At 39.7% G+C, this 25,042-nt stretch overlaps 1 protein-coding gene across 13 annotated transcripts in view; it reads left to right on the plus strand.

Annotated features, from left to right (window-relative positions):
- LOC133479341 (plectin-like) overlaps positions 1 to 25,042 on the plus strand; it is a 129,683-nt gene that overhangs the window by 64,103 nt on the left and 40,538 nt on the right. For 11 of the 13 annotated variants that reach the window (XM_061776172.1, XM_061776174.1, XM_061776182.1 and 8 more), the window contains exon 2: positions 19,839 to 19,900. In XM_061776172.1, coding sequence (XP_061632156.1) covers positions 19,839 to 19,900 — 62 coding nt within the window. Of the gene's footprint in view, positions 1 to 17,371; positions 17,847 to 19,838; positions 19,901 to 25,042 lie in introns of those variants that run through there. The other 2 variants (XM_061776175.1, XM_061776176.1) reach the window with 1 other exon arrangement.

Genomic DNA, 25,042 nt, shown 5'->3' on the forward strand with positions numbered 1-25,042 from the left:
ATCGACAGGGGTGTGGCTTTTCTAATCAAGTCCAATCAGTATAATCAAACACAGCTGGACTCCAATGAAGGTGTAGAACCATCTTAAGGATGATCAGAAGAAATGGACAGCACCCGAGTTAAATATATGAGTGTCACAGCAAAGGGTCTGAATACTTATGGCTGTGTGATGTTTCAGTTTTTCTTTTTTAATAAATCAGCAAAAAGTTCATCAATTCCATTTTTTTCTGTCAACATGGGGTGCTATGTGTACATTAATGAGGAAAAAAAAGAACTTAAATGATTTTAGCAAATAGCTGCAATATAACAAAGAGTGAAACATTTCTGGGTCTGTACCTACTGTATATAGCTTCACGTGGAGCTTGGTTACACTTTGCATGTTCATGTCCCACCTTGAAAACTACTTCTTCCTGTAAGGTTTGCAGTGAGAGCCATGTTACAACCAGGTAATATAAAAGTCTGCTTTTACTTGCAATTGCAAATATTAAACCCCCATTTGTGATACAATGGGGAGCTGACTTGATAGATTTTGTTGGAGAGTGTGACAGTGAGAGGATTTCAACAGAACACACAATAGCAGTGTTTTACAGCAGAATTGCAGATGGCAGCTTTCCAACAACAGTGCCTCCCAAACCGGTTTTGTCATCTTAGTACTAAAAAGCTGTCTGCATCTTTTTCTGAGAAACCTGCAGAGGCATTCAAATTCCATTCAAAATAGCTACAATTTTAACTGTGCCATCTGAGAGGGGTTTGTCTGACATGAACACGTGTTGTATTATCGAAACAAAGTAAGAAACGTGACTGTGAAGAAGAAAACGAAAATGCTTGATGTTTAACTAGTATGTGACTAAACTCAAACATGAAGCAAGGTTCAATCGATTGATTTAGGATCATGTAAAACATGATTTTTCAATACCAGTTATTTGTGATATAATAATTTACATTTATAAGTTTCATATATGCAATTCAGGCACGGTGGACAACTGGTTAGCACATCTGTCTCACAGTTCTGAGGACCCGGGTTCAAAAGACTAAAAGACAGATTTTAGTATCCTGTCTTTTACGATCACTGGGCTTTATCAACTGTCAACTTTGTCAACTGAAACGTGACCGAAGACGGTTATTACCACGGCCACGACAACAACAATCAATCACGCAATGGCTTTCTGGTCATGTTTGTTTTATCCTCAAGCAATTTGGTGACTTACCAAATGTATGAGTTGAGATTACTCAGTAAGGTTTCTGCTTCTGCTAAGAATAAGATCCCAACTGACCTTATGTGAGTCATTGCTGCCACATTAAAATCATATAACCAATAAAGCTAACTGTATCAGAGATGTGCAGGTGAGTAACTGCACTATACTGACCTATTAATTTTTTATTTTTTTTTTAAATCAGCCATGCACTGAATCTACTGTAGCTGAACCACGATATAGTGAGGGATTACTGCATAACATGAGTGGAGTCACAGAATGGATGACCACGATACCCCATATACTGTAGGGCACTCAGGTCGTTGTTGTCCCCTTTTTTCAAGGCATTCATTCTGCATGGTGACAGCTCTGCCTCTTGTACAAACTATCATTTAATGCAGTTGTGAGCGAGTAATACCAAACCTCTGGGATTTGGTTTCCTTGTCCTCAGCATTGCTTCAGCTTGGATCCATTGTGTTGTGTTGTGTTGCGCATGTGAATGTGAGAACATGGATATTAACATTCTTCCGTGACACGAGGTGGAATGGCGCCATGTGAAAGGGTGAAAGGGAATAGAGCGGCCTCTGCTGTCCGCCCCAGTTACGAGTGAGTGAACCCTGACAAGCAGGTCCCACAGGGGTTGTTCATTACAGTAGAGTTTAGCTCATCACAGTACAGTTTGGAACGGTGTACATTTCCACCCTGGGGTGTGTAGCTTTGATGGCAATATTTCTGTCAGCTAGGTAAATACAATGTCATCATACCAGAGTGACACAGTATAACCCACATATGAATTCAACAAAGAAGAGAAATGTGAAACGGCAAACAAAGAAACACATGAGAAAAGGTGTCTTGTGTTCTGCCTCATTCCATTCCTATTTTTTTTTTCTCAGAAATAACCATTTATTGTCGACCACTCAACAGACTGTGGTGTGTTTAGCTGCACCCATTAAGTATGATACAACTGAAATGGAGGGTGTCAAAAAATTTGTTTTACTACCCCTCAAGACATTGTGACCAATGAACATTAAATAGTGAAAATGTAAAAATTGAACCACACTGTACTGCTTCTTTACTTTTAGTATTATCTGGAAACACTGAGAGCATCGCAACACATCTGGTACAATGTTGGGGAGTTATTTATACCACTTGTGATCCCCAACCCCATTAGGGTTTTCTAACTGTGTTCTATAGAGTACACAGTGACATCAGATGTGTATGTACAGGCAATCATTTAACTCAAATCGTCACTTGACCAGGTCAGCAGTTACAGTCCATAACACAGTTGATAAATACACAAGTAAATAAAGTGACTTCACTTATGTACAGATAATTTCTCATTGCCCCTTTGGAAATTTGGCCAGAGTCCAGTGTCAATTTGTTATTTTATGCAGCCCCGATTTTGACTTGCCTCCCTGTCAGCAGTAGTGATCATATGGAAGTCATGCAGAGGAATGTTTTTCAATCCCACCGCCTGTATGACTTGTTTAAAGTAGTCAGTAGAGTATTTTAATTGGTGATGTTTGATTTTATTTTGCTACAGTACATTTTGTGTCATTCTGATATATGCCATACAAATGAGACCTGTGTCAAACGAACCCTAAACGACTTTTAGTATACTGATTACATCCATCAATGTTGTTTTTTTGCCGGGGCTTAGAAAAATGTCATTTGCTCACGCAGTAAAGGTGGTCATGTAAAACAGGAGATGAGACTTTCTTTTATAGTCCTACATCAGAGGTCACTGTCTTGCAAGAAGACATATTATATAGCATATTTAGATAAAAAATATAACATAGGACCCTCTCAGCTGTGCCCCATCATAAATTGTCACATCCTGAAGTTGACTGGCAACAGTAGGTTTGTGTGTCATTCAAAGGAGGCTACTCATTTTAGCACACATGGGGCCTGATTTACTGAAAGGCTATTAGGTGCAAAAACGAGTGCGCCACAAACGAAGAACTCACTTGGAGCCAGTCACAAGAAGTCACGCAATACCATCTATGACATATTCTGTGCGTCTACTGGCTCATTTCAGCACACTGTGATAATTGGTGCTGGCGTCTTCCGGTGCAGTTTTCTGGGTGCACTTTCCAAGTTTACATGCAATGTAATGCAGGATGGGCACATACATCCAATTGCCACACACTTGGGATGAGTTAAATTAAACAGACCATGGCTTTTATGCGGTTGCTGGCTTCCCCAAAATGATCAGAGTGACCAGTTTATTTTTTCTAACTCAGTAATATTACTTCAAATTTAATTTTGTGTTTGTGGTGCTCTCCCAAATGTCCCACGGTAAAAACCATAAGAGCTAACAAAAGCGTAAAACCCTCTTGAACACGGCAGTCTCTACCACTTTTTAACGTCTTGCCAACAGTGCGGTTAGTGAATGCAAATGCAATTTACCGTAACTCACGGTATTTGAAATCTTAGTGAAAGATCGCAGTGTTTGTAAATTATGCGCAACATACCCACCTGCAGCGCACGCAGTCTGTGAAGAGTGAACGCGTAATTTAGCACCCGGTGTTTGGGATCTTAGAAAATCAGGCCCGTCATCATTAATTTGTGATTATGGCACATGACAGGACACGGACAGAGCTTCAGTGATTCATTAATGCCATAAACAAGAGTTGTGGCGTTTGTGTTTTACATTTCCCAATACTATTTAGATGCATATTTAAATATAAGTAAAAACAAAAACAATTCTGATAATACTATGTCTATCTCACTAAACTTGACCACTAATGTTTATAAGCCACAGCATGTATGTCAGAACAGTTTCAACATCAGTAATCTAAATAACGGCTAAAAGATCGAACATTGAAAGGAGAACATACAATCGGAATGAAATGAGCACATCTGCAAACTGGAATCGATATCTGCTTAGTAAAATGTGTTGTGTAGGTAGGTAAGTGGAGACCTGACCAATTGTGCGTGGAGGAGTTTGTCTGAGCATAGTGAAGCCACTCGACTCTCTCAGGGAGTCATGCTAATGAGGTGTAGACCACAGTTAAGGTGACTGTTATTTTCCCCCCTAAGGTTTTGCAGATGACTATAGCGTTCTCTTTTGTGGCTATAACAACCACCTCTATCACTATCTTGTAGACTTACTCAAATATTAATTATTTTATCTTCATCATCATACCTTACATGCGAGTATCTTCAGAAATTATATTTTTAATATTAGATAAAGCATGCGGTTAAAAACAATACTGTATGTTTTATTGAAACAGTATGATAAGAACAATTTTGGCTTTGCACATTTCTACTTTGCTACACAAAACATTTTAACTTCAAAATGTAGTTTGTAGCCCTGTGTACAGCAAGGAGCCATATTTGGTAACCTAATTTTTTTCATTTTTATATTTGTTGAATAACTTTTTACATACAGTATTACTTCTCCTGGTATTGTTGCTACATACCATACTATCAGCTAGTAAAGGCATGTGATTTCCCTATCAGTCAGTAAAGAAAAGTAACGACAAAAGTAATTTTACAATGAAGTCATAAAATAAAAAAATATAAAAATATATAATTATGAATGTAATGGAAATCAATAAAAGATGAGGATGAAAATTCTTGTGATGTACATTTTATTGTCTTGGATGTTGAATTATTTCAATGTAGGCCGTATAACGGGTTAAGACTGACTAGACTTTGTTGAAAAGGAATGCATGATGGGGTGAGATTTTGCCTCCAGCTGTAGCCACATTAATTCCAACAATTAAAAATGAGCTGAGTATCTCACGCAAATCACAACAATGTAGTCATCATAGTTGAAATAAATATATACTAGATATGGATTTACTTACTTCCCATGATAGTTATGGATGTAGTTTACTATATGTGAGAATTTAACACAGTCCATACAGTATGCTTTGTTTTGTTGTACAACTCCAATTCCAATGAAGTTGGGACGTTGTGGTAAACATAAATAAAACAGAATATTGATGATTTGCGAATCATGGTCGACCTATATTTAATTGAATACACTCCAAAGACAAGATATTTAATGTTCAAACTGATAAACTTTATTGTTTTAGCAAATAATCATGAACTTGGAATTTTATGGCTGCAAGACGTTCCAAAAAGGCTCAGACAGGGTCATGTTTACCACTGTGTTACATCACCTTTTCTTTTAACAACATTGAATAAACACTTGGGAACTGGAGACACTAATTGTTGAAGCTTTGTAGGTTGAATTCTTTCCCATTCTTGCTTGATATTCAGCTTCAGCTGTTCAACAGTCCAGTGTCTCTGTTGTCGTATTTTCAATGGGAGACAGGTCTGGACTGCAGGCAGGCCGGTCTAGTACCCGCACTCTTTTACTATGAAGCCCCGCTGTTGTAACACGTGCAGAATGTGGTTTGGCATTGTCTTGTTGAAATAAGCAGGGCCGTCCATGAAAAAGTCGTTGCTTGGATGGCAGCATATGTTTCTCCAAAACCCGTATGTACCTTTCAGCATGAATGGTGCCTTCACAGATGTGTAAGTTACCCATGCCATTGGCACTAACACAGCCCCATACCATCACAGATGCTGGCTTTTGAACTTTGCGTCCATAACAGTCCGGATGGTTCTTTTCCTCTTTGGCCCGGAGGACACGACGTCCACAAATTCCAAAAACAACTTGAAACGTGGACTCCTTGAACCACAGAACACTTTTCCACTTTGCATCAGTCCATCTTAGATGAGCTCGGGCCCAGAGCAGCCGGCGGCGTTTCTGGGTGTTGTTGATAAATGGCTTTTGCTTTGCATAGTAGAGTTTCAAGTTCCACTTACGGATGTAGCGCCGAACTGTATTAACTGACATTGGTTTTCTGAAGTGTTCCTGAACCTTTTGATGATATTCTGGAACGTAGATGATGAAATCCCTAAATTCCTTGCAATTGTACGTTGAGGAACATTGTCCTTAAACTGTTCGACTATTTTCTCACGGACTTGTTCACAAAGAGGTGAACCTTGCCCCATCTTTGCTTGTGAATGATTGAGCAATTCAGGGAAGCTCCCTTTATACCCAATCATGGCACCCACCTGTTCCCAATTAGCCTGTTCACCTGTGGGATGTTCCAAACAGGTGTTTGATGAGCATTCCTCAACTTTCTCAGTCTTTTTTGCCACCTGTCCCAGCTTTTTTGGAACATGCTGCAGCCATAAAATTCAAAGTTAATGATTATTTGCTAAAACAATAGTTTATCAGTTTGAACATTATATATCTTGTCTTTGTAGTGTATTCAATTAAATATAGGTTGAACATGATTTGCAAATCATTGTATTCTGTTTTTATCTATGTTTAACACAACGTCCCAACTTCATGGGAATTGGGGTTGTAAATGTATTGACTTTATACAAGAATAAGTTAGTTTTGATGTTTTACAGCATAACACTAATAGTATCTATTTGAAATGAATGTTATAAATGTTGCTAAGGCTAAAAGAATCTTTGCAAATTTCGGCACATTATTAATAATTGTTCATGACTATTTTTCCTACCGTTATGGAATATTCTTTGTTGTTTGTGGTTGTACTATTGCCATCTAGTGGCTGAAATATAGTTCTGTTTTTCTTCCTGCTTCTAAAAGTTTAGCCGTTTGGAGATATTAGTATTATTTAATTTTCCATAGCAAATCTGCCAGGCTTGAAACCATCTGTGACAAAGAATAAAGTAGTGACTTACAGTCACTGATTCTGAATACAGTCCTGCCTGTTACATCAAATGGTGCTGTATGTTATGCATGTTATGTTATGTTAAGGTTATGCAACAGTCTTTTTTTTAATTTACAGACGACACATGTAAGGTAAGTAATATACAGTATTGTATTTGGCATATTTTGTCTCCATCTTAAAGAGGTATACTGTATCTAAATTTGTTTAGGCTTAAAAAATACATTCCTTAGGAATATTTTATCTTTTTCTTAAAACACAAAACAAAAAAACTATCTTTAAACACAAAGGAAAAAAAGGAAAGCCTGCATTTAAAGTGGGGCTTTTTTTCCTCTGATCTCAGAGCTTAGAAAACATTCATCCTTCTTTCTTTTTTATGTTAAGTAATAAACGTCCCTGCAATTTTTGTAAGCTTGTGGAGAGGCTGACTGAGAAACGGCTACAGAAAGAAACATTAGGGAGGAAACACCCACAAACATTCCTCTTGGCTAAGGTAATGCAACAGAGGAGTTCAGAAGAAGAAATCTTTTTGACAGCTTAATGTCTTTTTTAATTATTTTTTTTAACTAGTTTTGCTAGTGCGGTTTGATTGGATAGTAGTTTGGTAGTTGTAACAGAGTAGGTAAAGAAATGTCAAATAAGACCATTTGAAAAGAGGAATTGTCAGCAATACAATTGTGCTTGTTTTATAGTACAATGTAGTTGGATAATCCAATAAGTGGAAAGTTCTGACCAAGAAAAAATGTTGGTTTTATTGACATCAAATACCATCAAAAATTACCCCCAAAAATATACACTATTAATCTCTGTATATTAAAACTGTTTCAACCTCGATTCAAATTGGATGGAAACCTTACATAATCAAATTTTACGTTCAGACTTAAAGCGATATTTGATGCTTTGACCTGCAGAGGGAGACACAGGATGCTATTTTAAAGCTAGTGCAAGCACACCGTCCTCAGCTGTAGGCTCTAGTCTGTACACCACCAGGTTGCACGCCTGTCCAAGCTAAATGGATTTGTTTTAACGACCTACATGTTAGCCAAGCCCAGCACTTGGTGCCTTTCCAGGCTTCTGCGACTCAGAGCTGATCAGTTTTAAAACTCAGCTGTTGTGTCTCAACCAGAGGCTTGAGTTGAAAAGGCTTTCATATTCATTCTTAGACTCAATTTGGACATCTCATTCAGATGTCTTCCATCAGCTTGGAGTGGAAAATGGATGATAACGGGACGCTCCGTCATGGTCCAGTGTCGACAGACAGATGGATTTGTTGAAGCAACTTGTATATTTGTATACTGCATAGGTTAATTGTGTAGGACATTATCACAATTATTTATTCATATTAAATGAAAAATAAATACAATTAAATAAAAATTGCAAATACAGTTGCTTACACTGCGAAAGCCACCACTAGTGTTATCGTTTTAATAACCTTTTTTTTTTTTTTTTAAACAGCAGTCATTTTGACATCGTAAAAACGACAAATACAATTAGCGAGATTAATCAAAAAAGACCAACGCAACCTCCCCAGAATCTTTTTAGAAGAGTGGCAAATGGACCAGGATGAACCCATTCAAGTTTGGGGAGAATATGGCTAAAGTTGTGGATTTATTTTTATTGATGAGGCACTACGTGGAACCGTTCACCCCCAGGAATCCCAGTGGCTTTCTCGTGTAATAATGTAACTTTCCACCCTGAGGCTTAACCTGCCTGATGCTTGTTTTATGATCAAAAGGCATGTTATTCAGAGTACTGCAGAAATCTGATCTTGTATTTGATCATGTGATTGAGGTGGTAGATATCTACAGTAGTCCTGCCTTTCTTTTTCTTAAAAACTTCTCATCTTCTTAAAACTGTAATGCAATCCCTAGGGTGTGTTTAGGTCACTCCTACATTTATCAACATTCCTTTTCTATGACTGAGGTGTGGTTGGCCAGATATTGCAAGATTATTTACACTATTACGTAAATGGGCCAGTGAAGACATGTCGTTATGGAATATGAGCCTAGCAATAAGGGTAACCTAATAAATTCGCGCCATTATATTCTGCAGCCGTCCCAAAGAATCTGCTCTGGAAACTTCAACTGAGTTCAGTATTTTCACAAGCCATAATGAAATTTGCTTTCTTTTGTGCTTCAAATCCTTTATTGCTCAGTGACTGTTTTTCTCAATGTCTTTATGTCTCAAAAGTGTTCTCTGTCAATTGACTGTCTGTTGTCGTACTAGAGCGGCTCCAACTATCCATCCGTCCATTTTCTGAGCCGCTTATCCTCACTAGGGTCGCGGGAGCGCTGGAGCCTATCCCAGCTATCATCGGGCAGGAGGCGGGGTACACCCTGAACTGGTTGCCAGCCAATCGCAGGGCACATACAAACAAACAACCATTCGCACTCACATTCACACCTACGGGCAATTTAGAGTTGTCATTTAACCTACCGTGCATGTTTTTGGGATGTGGGAGGAAACCGGAGTGCTCGCAGAAAACCCACGCAGGCACGGGGAGAACATACAAGCTCCACACAGGCCGGGCTGGGGATTGAACCCTGGTCCTCAGAACTGTGAGGCAGACGCTCTCACCAGTCTGTCACCGTGCCGCGGGCTCCAACTACCGGAGACAAATTCCTTGTGTGTTTTTTGGACATACTTGGCAAATAAAGATGATTCTGATTCTGATTAAATAGAGATTATGGCTCATGTAATTGTATCATCAATACAAAGTATATTTATTGATGTATGGCTGCATATTTTGGAATATCCTTAATCATTGTAGGTTATGGGTTCGTTGAAACACACTACTGCCAGTACTAAAAAAAGACTTAGCCTATCATTTTGTCTGCCCAAATTTTTTTTAAATTGAAACTGTTGCATGTACCTTCTATATTTTGTTTGAAGAGCATAATTTTAAATGAAATCATCAGAATGAAATCATCAAGAACTCCGCTTAACATGCTGCAGCCATGACCAGCATCCAGACTTCATTGTAAAACCACTGGTTATTTTTGTATGACTTTAAAACGGGTCATCATCTGTGGACTAAATGAACAAAGCATAGTGCCATTCCATCCAACGGCATATTGGTTAAAACGGACTCATAAACAATGCTAGTTTTTTTTAATTTGAAAACCTAAACCCAGTGAAATTGGGCTGGAACATCAAAAGAATGTTCTTTGGATCAATTCCATTGAGGAGACCGGTATTGCTACTGTAGTCTATAGCGTGAAATGTTTGTTGACTTAATACAAGGACAAACTATTATAAAATGCATGTAAGTCATAAAATAGATTATTATTATAATTTGTGATCTAACGAAAACCCATGTAGTTCTTAAAATTTCCCCAAGCTCTCACTGCTTGTATAAGACCAGAGTGCTCCATCTGGTTTTAATGAAGCAATTTGAGGGAGTCGAGTAATAAGCATTTTGAGACCTTAATGATACGTCTCCTTTGTGGGGGAAAGAACTCATGATGACGACGTTCCACAGATGCTATAACTTTGTCGGCTGTTATTTGGGTCTCCTGAAAGTGTTTCCCATGAGTAGCTCTAGTTTTTACTGTATGCTTCACCTCGGCAGTGTCAGGTTATACAGTATATTGTTTCCTTTCATGCAGCCTCTATAGGTCCGATTTCCTGCCAATGTACCCAACCACTAGAGATGACCAATGCTGGTCCAAGCCTAGATAAATGGAAGTCTTATGTCAGGAAGAGCATCCAGTGTAAAACCTGAGCCATTCAAACCCTGATGTGAGAAGCTGAAAGAGAAGAAATTCCACTGTCAAAGCAAAATGGAGCTCTGTAGTCAACGTATTTAATAGAATATCTTGACATTTTTAGCAGTGATGCTGCCATGTTTCACTTTTTCAATTAATTTCACTACTCAATCGTTGAGACTGAATAAACAACGCCTCTGCTAGATGCACCCAAGTAATTGACTAAATCTTGCCTCAGTTGCTTCAAAGACGCAATCAACAATTCTACACAATAGACCTAATTCTTAATAAACAATTAATCAGTTATTATGCCCATTCCTTGTAAATATACACTTTAGTAGGGAAAACAAATTATTAAAATTTTTGTAGTCATACACATTAGGGCTGCATGATATTTTTTTTGAGCATCGTCATCGCGATGTGTGCGCAATAGTCACATCGCAGGGTCTGCTGCGATGTTGGTGTACTGTGATATAAAAAAAGTAATATTAAAAGTGACCAGTAGAGGGACCTGTTTGGACACGCTCAAAAGATTAAAAGATTAAAAATGTATTACTCGGAAAATTATTACTTGTATCAGAATGCTTTAGTTAAAACACTGTACGATCACACTGATATATTACTACTATATATTTATTTTGTTTTGCAATATATATATATATATATATATATATATATATATATTTTTTAATATAGTCAGCCAGAGCTGCGAGGAATGCAGTTACCAATGTCCTTTCACCAACGTTCCTGTCATACTGTGTTGCGTGTTTTTGTTTGCACATTAAGGACAAAAAGTCCTGTTTTTGTTTTAATTCCTCACGTTTTTCCTCATGTTTTTTAGATTGTAGGGTGAAAGCTGCAGCTGTCTACTAGTGTGGCCTGAATGAGTGGCAACAATGGGGAAATGAAATGCCAGTAGTTTGAGGGTAATAGCAACATATTCAGGGGTGGGTGACTATGAACTACTTTGTTCTTCGGCCACTGAACTTCCATCCATCCATCCATCCATTTTCTGCACCGCTTATCCTCACTAGGGTTGAGGGCGTGCTGGAGCCTTTCCCAGCTATCTTCGGGCGAGAGCCGTGGTACACTCTGAACTGGTCGCCAGCCAATCGCAGGGCACATATAAACAAACAACCATTCACACTCACATTCCCACCTAAGGGCAATTTAGAGTCTTTAATCAACCTACCATGCATGTTTTTGGGATGTGGGAGGAAACCGGAGTGCCCGGATAAAACCCACGCAGGCACGGGGAGAACATGCAAACTCCACACAGGCGGGGGCGGGATTTGAACCACAGTCCTCAAAACTGTGAGGCAGATATGCTAACCAGTCGTTCACTGTGCCGCACCAGTGAAATTAGTACAACATTTTGAATTATGAACTGAGCTACTGTAGTTCATTTTTGGAATGATGAATTGAACTTTGAAGTAGTTTGCATAGGAAAGGAACTTTCCCAACACCGTTCCTGTGTTATTTCAGATCGCAATATATATCGCAGTTTAAAAAAAAAAAGAAATTGCAATGTCATTTTTTGCCAATGTCGTGCAGCACTCGTACATATTAGATATAAAATGGAAAGGTGTGTTCGCTTTGTAATGCGGGATAGCAACATGTGATCAGGCATGTAATCATCATGTTTCATGTTTATCCTATTCATTAAAACATGGTGTAACCACATAAGCAATGTCAGACACAATGGTATATGCATCTTAAATTCCTTTTTAAAGTAAATCATGGTTACTTTCTTTTTTTGGCTCCAAATTGTCCATCCATACACCACTCCTAAATTCCTAAGCTTGTCTAGACATTCAATGGAACTACAAAGGTGTGTCTCTTGATCTCAAAAACGTGGCAAACTGAGCAAACACACCCACACCCATAGAGACTCTAACACAGTGACGCATACAACACTTTCATGTTCGTACAGGTTGGGTTTAATACTTTGGACCATAGAACAATGGCTTTGGTTGCCTCAGAAGCTGATATCAGAAAAGGTGGGGAAATGTGATTTATATATAGTCATCTCATTGCTAAAAAAAAAAAATAATAACAATAATAATCATAATAATAATAATGATAGGATTAAACAGCAGCCTTCCAGTTCAGCTACCATAACCATATAGATAACTGTTATATTAATAAAACAAATTAAAAGTCATTAATCATAAGTCTTTGTTCCTTACAGCAGTAAAAAAATTTATGTACTCTATGTATAAATAATATATGTACATTACATATGAAAACAATCTATCTGCATTTTTTTTTCCATTTATCACTGGTGTGCCACTACATCTCCAAGGCAAAGCCTTCTCGCTTACAGGAACGAATAAATACGAAGTTCACATGTGTTTGGATTAAATTCCACAACACAGGACGTGTAATTACGTTGAGTTGAATTGCTGATTGCTTCTTAAAGCTGTTGACTGCAGCAAGTGAACCATCTTCTTTAAAGAGAAAACGACCACGCCAAATTAAATTTGATTAAGTGATGTGTGTGTGTGTGTGTGTGTGTGTGTGTGTGCGTGAGTGTGAGTGTGTGTTTGAGCCAGTGAATGACTTACTGTGTTCTTTCTTGGTAGAGCCGTGTTAAAGCACTGTTCAGTTCAATATAAAATGTTAGCAATTTGCAGATTTCTATGGGTAAGCTATCCTCCATTATTACTTTGTCACCAAGTGGTGGAATTTTAGTGTTGATGTTAAATTTAAGTCATGGATAGAGTTTTTTGTCTGTTTATTAAGAAGTCCTGTTTTGTTGGTGGTCCTTGAATGCACCTCGTGCACAGTCCAAAGTGAACCTGAAAGTATGTTTTTGCTTCTCTCCGAATGTAGCTATTAATAGTCCATGTAGTCTAATGTGCCATTACAATTTGCCTGTTTTCCCTAACATTTATTATTGTGTGTTAATGGTATAAGGTGAGTTTAATGATAATACTGTTTGTGGAAAGTGCATGTGCGTGTGTTTTCTCATGTGTGACATCACTTCACTTTGTGCTTGGTTTTATTTAGGCTAGTAGTATGCTAGTTAATACTATTGATGAACCTCATCTGGAGGTGGTTTGTTTGTGCTGAATAATTTAACTACTGCATGCATACAATAAATTATTTTACACTTAAGACTGTGAGACCCGAGATGCATATGTCACGGAAACAATGAGTCCCAGCCCTGGAACAGTGAGTCCCTGTAACTTATCATCACGGAATACAGTAACCTTCTGCTATATCACGGTTCTTTCATCGCCGTCCTGCTATATTGCAGATTTTTATTTCAGTTGTTACTCAAATTTTTATACTGTTTGTACAATATGTTTCTGTTATCCATTGCTCTTGCTCTGTCCCAATATATTATGTGTTTAGGCCTGTCACAAAAGCAAATTCTTTAGGACAATATATGTCCCAAAAAATTATCACGACAAATAGCTTCGTTAATGTTTTTTTATGCCACTGATATAATGATATTAGAGCATAATAATGCAAGTACATTCTCTTTAAGAACAATTCACTTTGAATTCAAATTCTAAGAATAATGATCATTGACATTGTAATGTAGAAAAATATATATTTTTAAATGCTGCTTGTCAACATGTTCAATGGCTACATCTCTTACAAAAGTGGGTACGCTAAACTGTATATTATGTGAGTATACATGTGCCATATACACTGTCACATTTGTATTTGCATTGTTTGGGGTTCCATAATTGTCAAGCTGACGGGAAACGGGAAATATACCACCAAGCTGAAGAAATTGGGTGGAATGGTTGTGTTTAAAATGGATTTTGTTTTTTTGAGGTTTTAAGTTGTGTTGTCTTTGTTGCGACTTCATATACAGTGGGTACGGAAAGTTTTCAGACGCCCTTAAATTTTTCAGAATCAGAATCATCTTTATTTGCCAAGTATGCCCAAAAAAACGCACAAGGAATTTGTCTCCGGTAGTTGGAGCCGTTCTAGTACAACAACAGACAGTCAATTGACAGAGAACACTTTTGAGACATAAAGACATTGACAAAAAACAGTCACTGAACAATAAAGGGTTGCTAGTTTTCTGGTAATGCCGGTACATTTATTTATTTTTTTTCACAATTGTGCAAAAAGATGCAGAGTCCTCTAGCACTTGGAGCAGTTTGAAAGACTGATATTGCAATAGTGCGGTGCAATGACCATTGTGCAAAGGGCGCCGAGACTTCAAGCGAGTAGTGCGATAATCTAGGACAATGTTGATTGTGCAAATGTTGCAGATACTCCTCAATCAGTGTGCAAATGGAGCAGATGCTACTCTTGCATGAGTGGCCAGTATTGGTCAACAACAGATATGCAAATAGTGCAGCGTGGCGAGACTACTACAGTGAGTGCACGAGTAATGTCTAATTGTTCCCACAGAAATGTGAGAACAAACGCAAGTAAAAAAATTGCCAGCATATTGTAATGGAATTGTAGGTTAGTTGTTTAAGAAGTTGATTGCAAGAGGGAAGAAGCTGTTGGAATGTCTGCTAGTTGTAGTTTGCATTGATCGGTAGCGCCTACCTGAGGGAAGGAGCTGGAAGAGCTGGTGACCGGGATGTGGAGGGTCCGAGAGGATTTTGCACGCTTTTGTCTTAGTTCTGGCAGCGTGCAAGTCCTCAAGGGTGGGTAGGGGGGTACCGACAAGCCTTTCAGCAGTTTTGATTGTCCGTTGCAGTCGGAGTTTGTCCTTTTTTGTAGCAGCACCAAACCAAACTGTGATGGAAGAACACAGGACTGATTCGATGACTCTCTTTCACTCTTTGTTATAGTGCAGCCATTTGTTAAAATCATTTAAGTTCATTTTTTCCCCTCATTAATGTACACACAGCACCCCATATTGACAGAAGAAGAAACATAATTGTTGAAATTTTTGCTGATTTATTAAAAAAGAAAAACGGAAATATCACACAGCCATAAGTATTCAGACCCTTTGCTGTGGCACTCATATATTTAACTCGGTGACTAATTTAACTCTCTTCTAATCATCCTTGAGACGGTTCTACACCTTCATTGGAGGCACGCTGTGTTTGATTATACTGATTGGACTTGATTAGGAAAGCCACACCCCTGTCTATATATGACCCTCCAGCTCACAGTGCATGTCAGAGCAAAAGGAACTGCCTGAAGAGCTCAGAGACAGAATTGTGGCAAGGCACTGATCTAACCAAGGTTACAAAAACATTTCTGCTGCACTTAAGGTTCCTAAGAGCACAGTGGCCTCCATAATCCTGAAATGGAAGACGTTTTGGACCATCAGAACCCTTCCTAGAGGTGGCCGTCCGGCCAAACTGAGCAATTTGGTTAGAAGAGCCTTGGTGAGAGAGGTAAAGAAGAACCCATAGATCACTGTGGCTGAGCTCCAGAGATGCAGTCGGCAGATGGGAGAAAGTTCTAGAAAGTCAACCATCTCTGCAGCCCTCCACCAGTCGGGGCTTTATGGCAGAGTGGCCCGACTGAAGCCTCTCCTCAGTGCAAGACACATGAAAGCCCGCATGGAGTTTGCTAAAAAACACCTGAAGGACTCCAAGATGGTGAGAAATAAGATTATCTGGTCTGATGAGACCAAGATAGAAATTACTGGCCTTAATACTAAGTGGCATGTGTGGAGAAAACCAGGCACTGCTCATAACCTGTGAATACAGTCCCAGTGAAGCATGGTGGTGGCACCATCATGCTGTGGGGGTGTTTTTCAGCTGCAGGGACAGGACGACTGGTTGCAATCGAAGATAAGATGAACGCGGCCAAGTACAGGGATATCCTGGACGAAAACCTTCTCCAGAGTGCTCAGAACCTCAGACTGGGCCGAAGGGTCATTTTCAAAAAAGACAATGACCCTAAGCACACAGCTAAAATACAGAAGGAGTGGCTGCAGAACAACTCCGTGTTTTTGAATGGATTAGCCAGAGCCCTGACATAGACCCAATTGAGCATCTCTGGAAAGACCTGAAAATGGCTGCCCAACAACATTATCCATCCAAACTGACAGAACTGGAGAGGATCTGCAAGGTGGAATGGCAGATGACCCCCAAATCCAGGTGTGAAAAACTTGTTGCGTCATTCCCAAAAAGACTCATGGCCGTATTAGCTCAAAAGGGTGATTCTACTAAATGCTGAGCAAAGGGTCTGAATACTTATGGCTGTATGATATTTCATCCATCCATCCATTTTCTGAGCCGCTTCTCCTCACTAGGGTCACAGGCGTGCTGGAGCCTATACCAGCTATCATCGGGCAGGAGGCGGGGTACACCCTGAACTCGTTGCCAGCCAGTCGCAGGGCACATACAAACAAGCAACCATTTGCACTCACATTCACACCTACGGGCAATTTAGAGTTGTCAATTAATCTACCGTGCATGTTTTTGGGATGTGGGAGGAAACCGGAGTGCCCGGAGAAAACCCACGCAGGCACGGGGAGAACATGCAAACTCCACACAGGCGGGGGCCGGGGATTGAACCCCAGTCCTCAGAACTGTGAGGCAGACGCTCTAACCAGTTGGTCACCGTGCCGCCTACATACATACATATATATATATATATATATATATATATATATATATATATATATATATATATATATGTAGTAATGTATATGTAATTACAAGCTCCTCTTAAGGTGGAGTCAAGTGTTCACAGATTTTCGGGCAAGGCTTGGTCCCTATCCCCTGAAAATAGTGGGGCTTATCTGTTTATATATACTTTCTTATACTTTATGACTCAGCTAGAGGGTGTGTGTGTGAGTTTGTGCAATGGGACAATTGAGTGATAGTACACGCTAGTTACCATACCTCTCCTGCCTCACTCCTCTTCTGGTTTAGGGTGTGTTTAGAGCCCTACCCACAATGTTTTCCACTAAATACACACTCGGAACGACACATAGGAAGACAGGCTTGGATTTTATAGCCCACAGGCACCATTTACTATGAAAGGGACTGGGTGAGCAGGAGAAAAGGGAAAAGAAAAACACACAAGTAGGATAAAGAAGGGAGTGGAGAGGTTCAGAGGCAACAGAGGAGAAATTGGTAGTTTTTCAAAATAGTGAGCAGACCAACCACAGGACTGCTGAGACAAACCAAAGGACAGATAGAGCCAACACCAAGATCATTTTGGGGAACAATCGCCAATGGTATTTTGCCATTAGAAGTATTATTTTGTGAAAGACTATGGCCTCTTCACAGCAGAGGTACCGGAATTTTTCATCTGACAGCATGGGCAGAGAGAGGATGCCCTCAGAGGAAATCTATTACCCGGGGATGTTGAGGGCTATGGACACCAGGAAAGGTACCAGTATGGGGACATTATTTGGAAAGAAACAACAAATTCAAATACATGAATAAAAATCACCGAGTTGATGACAAGTACTACTATTTTGAAAGAACTATTTTATGTTATAACGGGTACTCCCCTGATCTTCCTTTGCACTGGTTAATGTTTAAGTTTATTAGGATCCCCATTATTCTTCAGCAAGGTGAATTATATTCTTCCTGGGGTTAGTCATATGTCGTTGTATAGCATCGATCCAGTTTTCTTCGTGGACAATATGATTCATGCAGGTTGTAGTTCAATGAGACCATGCTCCAAGAAGAAGAATCACCTTTTATTGTCATGAACATGCATGCATGCACACGAAATTTGTTCTCTTCATTTAACCCATCACAGTAAACACATACACATGTTAGTGGAACACACTGGAGCAGGGGGCAGCTGAAGCGCCCGGGGAGCGTTTCGGGGTATCAGTGTCTTGGTCAAGGACACCACAGCCGTGAGTCCGGGGAATGTTGGCGGATGGTCCAGTCGGGGTCTTGAACCTAGGTCCCCCCACGGTGGCAGGCGATGATCTTAACCATTGGGCCACGGCTGCAAAGTCCATGATATGCCAGTGGGTTATTTAAGAGATAAATGCGTGCCTCATACCATGCAGTAGTGAAATAGATTGTACAGGCATTGCTACTGACTTTTCTCTTGTGTCACACTTAGCACTGATACTAGTCTGAAATATTAGTGGCTAGACTTTTTTGGGTTTTGGGTCTGAAAACTTGTTTGTCTGGTGACACTGGAGCTCGCCCCCATCAACAAGCATAACCTGCATTTATGAAGTCCGCATACAGCTGTGGAAACATGGTGAGGTAACATGATGTGGGTAGAATACATTGACCACATGGGCCAAGGAGTAACTCGTGTCGAAAGCAGTTTTAAGGAAACATGCCAGTGTTGTTCTCCTGTAGCACAAATCCAGTTGGCAGACTGCCCTGCTGACAGACAGAAAGCGATCACTGCAGTTGATTCAAGTCAATGTCCAAAAACGTTTTGTCCAAGGAGAGTAATTCAATTACTGACCAAGTTCCATCGAGTTCCATAATATATTGGTAGAATTATTGTCAGGAAACTAATGTCGCGTTCTACTTTGGAACGATTGTATTCGTTCCACAGTAGAACGCCCTTTGCTTTCCCATCGCTGGGTGTGTCACTATGCTGTATCACTCTCTTTAAACTGATAAGATAAATTCCTTTGTATTGATGTCCATAGGTCACACTGGTAAATTTGCTGTGTTGAGTCAATACTTGGGGGTAGAAGAGTCACAAGTTGCATTGGATATAAGAAATTCATCAATCTTGTTCCTACTCCAAGGTTTAAGATCCACTCTGACAGTCGAGCAAGTGAGCAACATCCTTTGTAGCCTTAAAAGTACAAAGCAGACAAAATAATGAGTGTTGGTGTAACACACCTTGTGTTTTTTTCCCCTGTTCTCCCAAAGAGACATTACAGTTAATGGGTACATGCAGGTATTGTAGTTGCATTAATGGGTGTGTAACCTGCCTGGGTCTTGCTGTGTCTTGTTGGATAATTACTCTCTCTACAAGGTACTGTGTGCCTTGCCTTGTCATAGACAGACAGTGTGTTAACAATTGAATCAGTATAGACAGATTGAGACATTTCTTTGCAGATACAAACTCTGAGACAATGGGGTGAATCTGCCATCAATACATGTATGCTGATTCAGTCTGACTGAAATGCAGTCATGTGTCGTGTTTTCCACCTATTGACAAATTGTGTTTGTCCTGAAATGAAAGCACCTCGCAAATTAGTAACCTAACCGTAACACAAATTAATTGCATTACCTCCACTAATGTTCTGTATGTATTTTAATCAACTGTAAGTTTTCAAGGAACACCGTATGCCTTATTTCCATCTTGCAGCTCTGCAGCAAGTTTACATTAATGGACTGGTCATGACACATTCTGATGTTTGGTTGTGGTGTCTGTATTTTGCAGATGAACGAGATCGAGTACAGAAAAAGACCTTCACAAAATGGGTGAACAAGCATTTGATCAAGGTAATGTCCATTCTTCAAAGTGTCTTGTGATAATCACTATATACCGAAAACATACAATCGTCCCAAAAATGTACTTAAACTGATCCTCATTAGGAACATTGTTGGTAGTGTTGGTATTATTTTGTCTTGTGACCACCATGGTAGGTAACAAAATAATAAAATAATGTTGTAGATGTAAATGTTAGTTCATTGGTCTGATTTCCTGTCAACTACAGGATGCAATGCTCAGTGTTAAATGCATGTTGAAACCCAGATGTGGTGAAATTTATTAATTCACCCTAAAGCATTAAAAACATGAACTGCAATCACAGCAAATAGCTAGGTGTGTTTCATTTATGTTGGCAAGAATTTAATGATCAAATTAATATATAGGAATTGGGGGGGGGGGGGGGGGCATACAAATATATGGCCAGAACATATGTACAGCTATTAATAACAATTAAATAAAACAAATAACTTAAAAGGTTTGTTTTCCCAAATAATGTGACAAAAAACTGTGAAAAAGCACATGTTTTTAAAGTATTAAATATTAGTAATTATTATTATTATCATTATTATTGTTATTATTACTAATTCATTAATTATGACATTTTACCCAGTTCTGATAAAAGTGCTTTTCAGCAACAGTTAATTCATTTGGGGTCACCATTATAGTTACCATCCCTTATTTGATGAAAATACATTAATTGTGTCATTTTCATAATTATAGTCATATACAGTTAGTATGATTGATTATTATAGATTACATATACATCTGATTTTGACATGTTGATTAGGACACTTCAACTAAGATCTAGTTATTATTATTATGTATATTTTATTGAAGGCACGGTGAAAGACTGGTTAGCACATCTGCCTCACAGTTCTCAGGACCTGGATTAAAATCCCGGACCTGCCTGTGTGGAGTTTGCATGTTCTCCCCGTGCCTGCGTGGTTTTTCTCCGGGTACTCCGGTTTCCTCCCACATCCCAAAAACATGCATGGTAGGTTAATTGAAGACTCTAAATTGCCCGTAGGTGTAAATGTGAGTGTGAATGGTTGTTTGTTTTTATGTGCCCTGCAATTGGCTGGCGACCAGTTCAGAGTGTACCCCGCCTCTCGCCCGAAGATAGCTGGAATAGGCTCCAGCACACCTGCGACCCTAGTGAGGAAAAGCAGTACGGAAAATGAATGAATGAATATTATTTTATTATTATTGTTAGTATTTTATTATTTCCGAGGGTGATACATTAAACATCTCTGCCCACACACTATTTATACACACTAGCTGGTTAGTTGTTTCTCTTCTTTGTTCACATCACTAACATTGCAAATAGAACAGTAGAGAGGCTTGCCAGAAGCCCAGTCAGTCATCAGCTGAGAAACTGTGTAAACCATTCTTCCATTATCACCTTACAGTCTTTTTATTCACAAATTGAGCCCTGAAAGCTGCCTAATGCATGGCTAATTCGTTGGTGTAAACAGTCCTCTTTTTCTTTCTCTTGAGTGAGATATTGACTTCAATAACACAAACCGCTCCCTCATAGCAGTGAAAATGTCCATCTTCGTGCTTCGTCTTTCTAAACACGACAATTGGCAATATATTTGTAGCTTTGTGACATTAAGTACTTCATTGTATACTTTCTTTAATGTGGCCATTCTTCAGGACAGTGTTTTCCTTTCCACATGAGTGCAGCACTAACATATTGTGCCACCACATGTACTTACTAGCTTGTTCTTGTTTCACTTACTGTATGTGTTTACTGCAAAGTCGGGAGTGTGACTCATAGACATCTGGATTATTTTAGTTCCCTTTGAGAAGTCAAATTCTGGTGTCGGCCCAACGCTCATGGTTGTTGAGGCCAACAGTAGTAGCACATATGCGGTGCAAGGTTTGGGTTGCTACCTTCAGTCCGGCCCATCTTGAACTGAAAGAGACACATTGAAGCACGGAAATTTCCTCAAAGCTCCACGTATAAACATCATTATTGTGTTAAATGTACCTAGTTTATGTTAACTCAGCCATCACCTGTTTTGTCAGGTGTTGTTCAGGCATCTAGTTTAGCCTTCCCAAATTGCAGTTAAGACAAAGTAGGAAATGATCTTAAGACAAGTCAGTATTGAGTAGTTACTCGTTCTACAATCATCTTTACTCTCTATGAGTAATCATCGTACATCAACTTAATTAATTGGGTAAAATAGGACAACGTGGTTGAGAGCATGTTAATTACAAAACTTTAGTAATACAGTAGTATTAATGTCTTACAAAGTGTTACATTTGGAAATACAATTATTTATTAACTTTGTTTTGCCTGCCAATGGTTTCATTGTCTGATAGAGCTGCAAGAATTACAAACACTTGTGATAAGATCTATGGAGATTCAGTTATTTATTTTCAGACTACCATTGGGGTCGGGCATCGAGAATCAAGAACTGATTGGAACCGGGACTAACAAGCCGGTTCTCCTGGAATTGTTCACATTAAAAAATTTCGGTTCCCAGTTTCGATGCCTCCAGCCCGCCGACCCCGAAGAAGTAGCAAAATCCAATGAAGAACTGGTGACAACCAACGAAGAAGAATGCGCACGAAGCCGTTCTTGTGCCCAGACGGCACGGTGTAGAGCACGGTGGATGACTGCCTCTCGATTCTGAGGACCCGAGTTCAAATCCGGCCTTGGTGGTGTGGAGTTTGCATGTTCTCCCCGTGCTGCGTGGGTTTTCTCCGGGTACTCCGGTTTCCTCCCGCATCCCCAAAACATGCATGGTAGGTTAATTGAAGACTCTAAATTGTCCATAGATGTGAATGGTTGTTTTTCTACATGTGCCCTGCCCTGAGTCAGCTGAGATAGGGTCCAGCCCGCCCGCAACCCTAGTGAAGACAAGCGGTACTGAAGATGAATAAATGAATGAATAAAATGAATATTAAGTCAATTGGGTTAGTTGCACGCACATTGCCTTTTATTTCATAGGTTTGATATTGATACCGGTTATAAAGAACGCTGAGTCAAATGTTAATTTTAGTTCATGCTGCAGGCTGCTAAGAAAATTGATGTTCATAATTTGGACACACTTTATTTAAACCATGCAGACTTTTTTGGAGGCGGCACGGTGAACGACTGGTTAGAGCGTCAGCCTCACAGTTTTGAGGACCCGGGCTCAATCCCCGGCTCCGCCTGTGTGGAGTTTGCATGTTCTCCCCGTGCCTGCGTGGGTTTTCTCCGGGCACTCCGGTTTCCTCCCACATCCCAAAAAACATGCGTTAATTGGAGACTCTAAAATTGCCCGTAGGTGTGACTGTGAGTGTGAATGGTTGTTTGTTTGTATGTGCCCTGCGATTGGCTGGCAACCAGTTCAGGGTGTACCCCGCCTCCTGCCCGATGACAGCTGGGATAGGCTCCAGCACGCCCGCAACCCTAGTGAGGAGAAGCGGCTCAGAAAATGGATGGAGGGATGGGTGGACTTTTTTGACCAAGCCCCCTCAAAGAATCGGAATCGAGAATCGTTTGGAACCGGAATCGAGACTGGAATCGCTCAAATTCAGACGATGCCCAACCCTAACTACTATTCCCAATGCATCTCATTAACAAAATCAAAAGTGACTGTATATATTTTTATACAACTTGTAATACGTACACTACTTTGTTAATTAGAGTCATAAGGAGTGAAGACAGCAGTACACATTTACAGTGAACATAAAACCAAAAAGTAAATTTCAATCAGGTCAAGAGACCATTAGCAACATGGTATGGATTTAATTTAGTCAAACATGGGAAAGTACATTGAATCACCTCCTATGAATGAGAAGGGCTCACATTTGGGTGGGAATGTGTTATGGAATGCTGCGCTAAAGTTAATCTGACAAAGTGATTGATCGTGATAGTTTAATGGTGGGTTTGACGGGGACACACTATAGTTTGGGTGTGGTCAGGACGGCTTGTAAAGGGACACAGCAGAGGTTTCCTTGCTCAGTCAATGAGTTGTCGAAGGTAATGTTTACTTAATGTCAAGGGCGTATTAAGTACTTGATGACAGAGTAGTTAGTGACAAGTTTGAGGGCCAGTCAGGCTTCTTTTGTGAATGATTTTACTCTCAAAGCAAAACAGTTATAGTTGGCTTTTAGGGTAATTTGTCCTGCAACACTCATTACAGCCGATCGTGTTAAACCCACATACGATTATGTACTCTATTCATTAATATGTTATTAAAGGTTGCTGATATGCAAGGAAAGCGAAACAGTCACAGCTGTGAACAGGACTCGACAATAACTATCATATTTATCCCTTAAACTAGCATATTTGTCCCTTAAAATGAACATAATGGATTTACAACTTTGAGAGTACATGTTACTTTGAGAATTAATGGCAAGTCAATAAAACTGAACAATGCATTATTAGGACTAAGATATTGTCGCATAATATAACAAACACTGTATTATCCAAGGCGGCACGGTGGGCGACTGGTAAGAGCGTCAGCCTCACAGTTCTGAGGACCCGGGTTCAATCCCTGGCCCCGCCTGTGTGGAGTTTGCATGTTCTCCCCCGTGCCTGCGTGGGTTTTCTACGGGCACTCCGGTTTCCTTCCACATCCCAAAAACATGCATGAATTGGTGACTCTAAATTGCCCGTAGGCATGACTGTGAGTGCGAATGGTTGTTTGTTCCTATGTGCCCTGCGATTGGCTGGCAACCAGTTCAGGGTGTACCCCGCCTCCTGCCCGATGACAGCTGGGATAGGCTCCAGCACGCCCGCGACCCTAGTGAGGAGAAGCGGCTCAGAAAATGGATGGATGGATGTATTATCCAAGTCTTCAGGGAAACATTTAAAATGTGTTAACAGTGAACCCTGGTGGCCATTTTGTGGCTTAATCTGCATGCAAGTCTATGTATGCTCAGGGTGGTTTCAATTCTTGCCAACATGAATCGGCCGCTGTTCTAACTTGTACAGGCAATTTAGCTACATTCCATTTAGGGGCGGAGGTTTAGTATTATTTATTCTTTGCTAATTAACATGTCTCTCTCTTTTCCTTCTGTTATCATACATACCACCACAATCATCATTTTACACATCATACTGCACCTTTCAATTGCATTTTTTTTTGTTTTTTTCTGGCACTAACCTGTTTCCATTCCTTTTGCATATTACTCATCCATTTTACTTTCTTTAG

Source organism: Phyllopteryx taeniolatus, chromosome 6 (genome assembly GCF_024500385.1).
Source record: "Phyllopteryx taeniolatus isolate TA_2022b chromosome 6, UOR_Ptae_1.2, whole genome shotgun sequence".
Taxonomy (NCBI): Eukaryota; Metazoa; Chordata; class Actinopteri; order Syngnathiformes; family Syngnathidae; genus Phyllopteryx; species Phyllopteryx taeniolatus.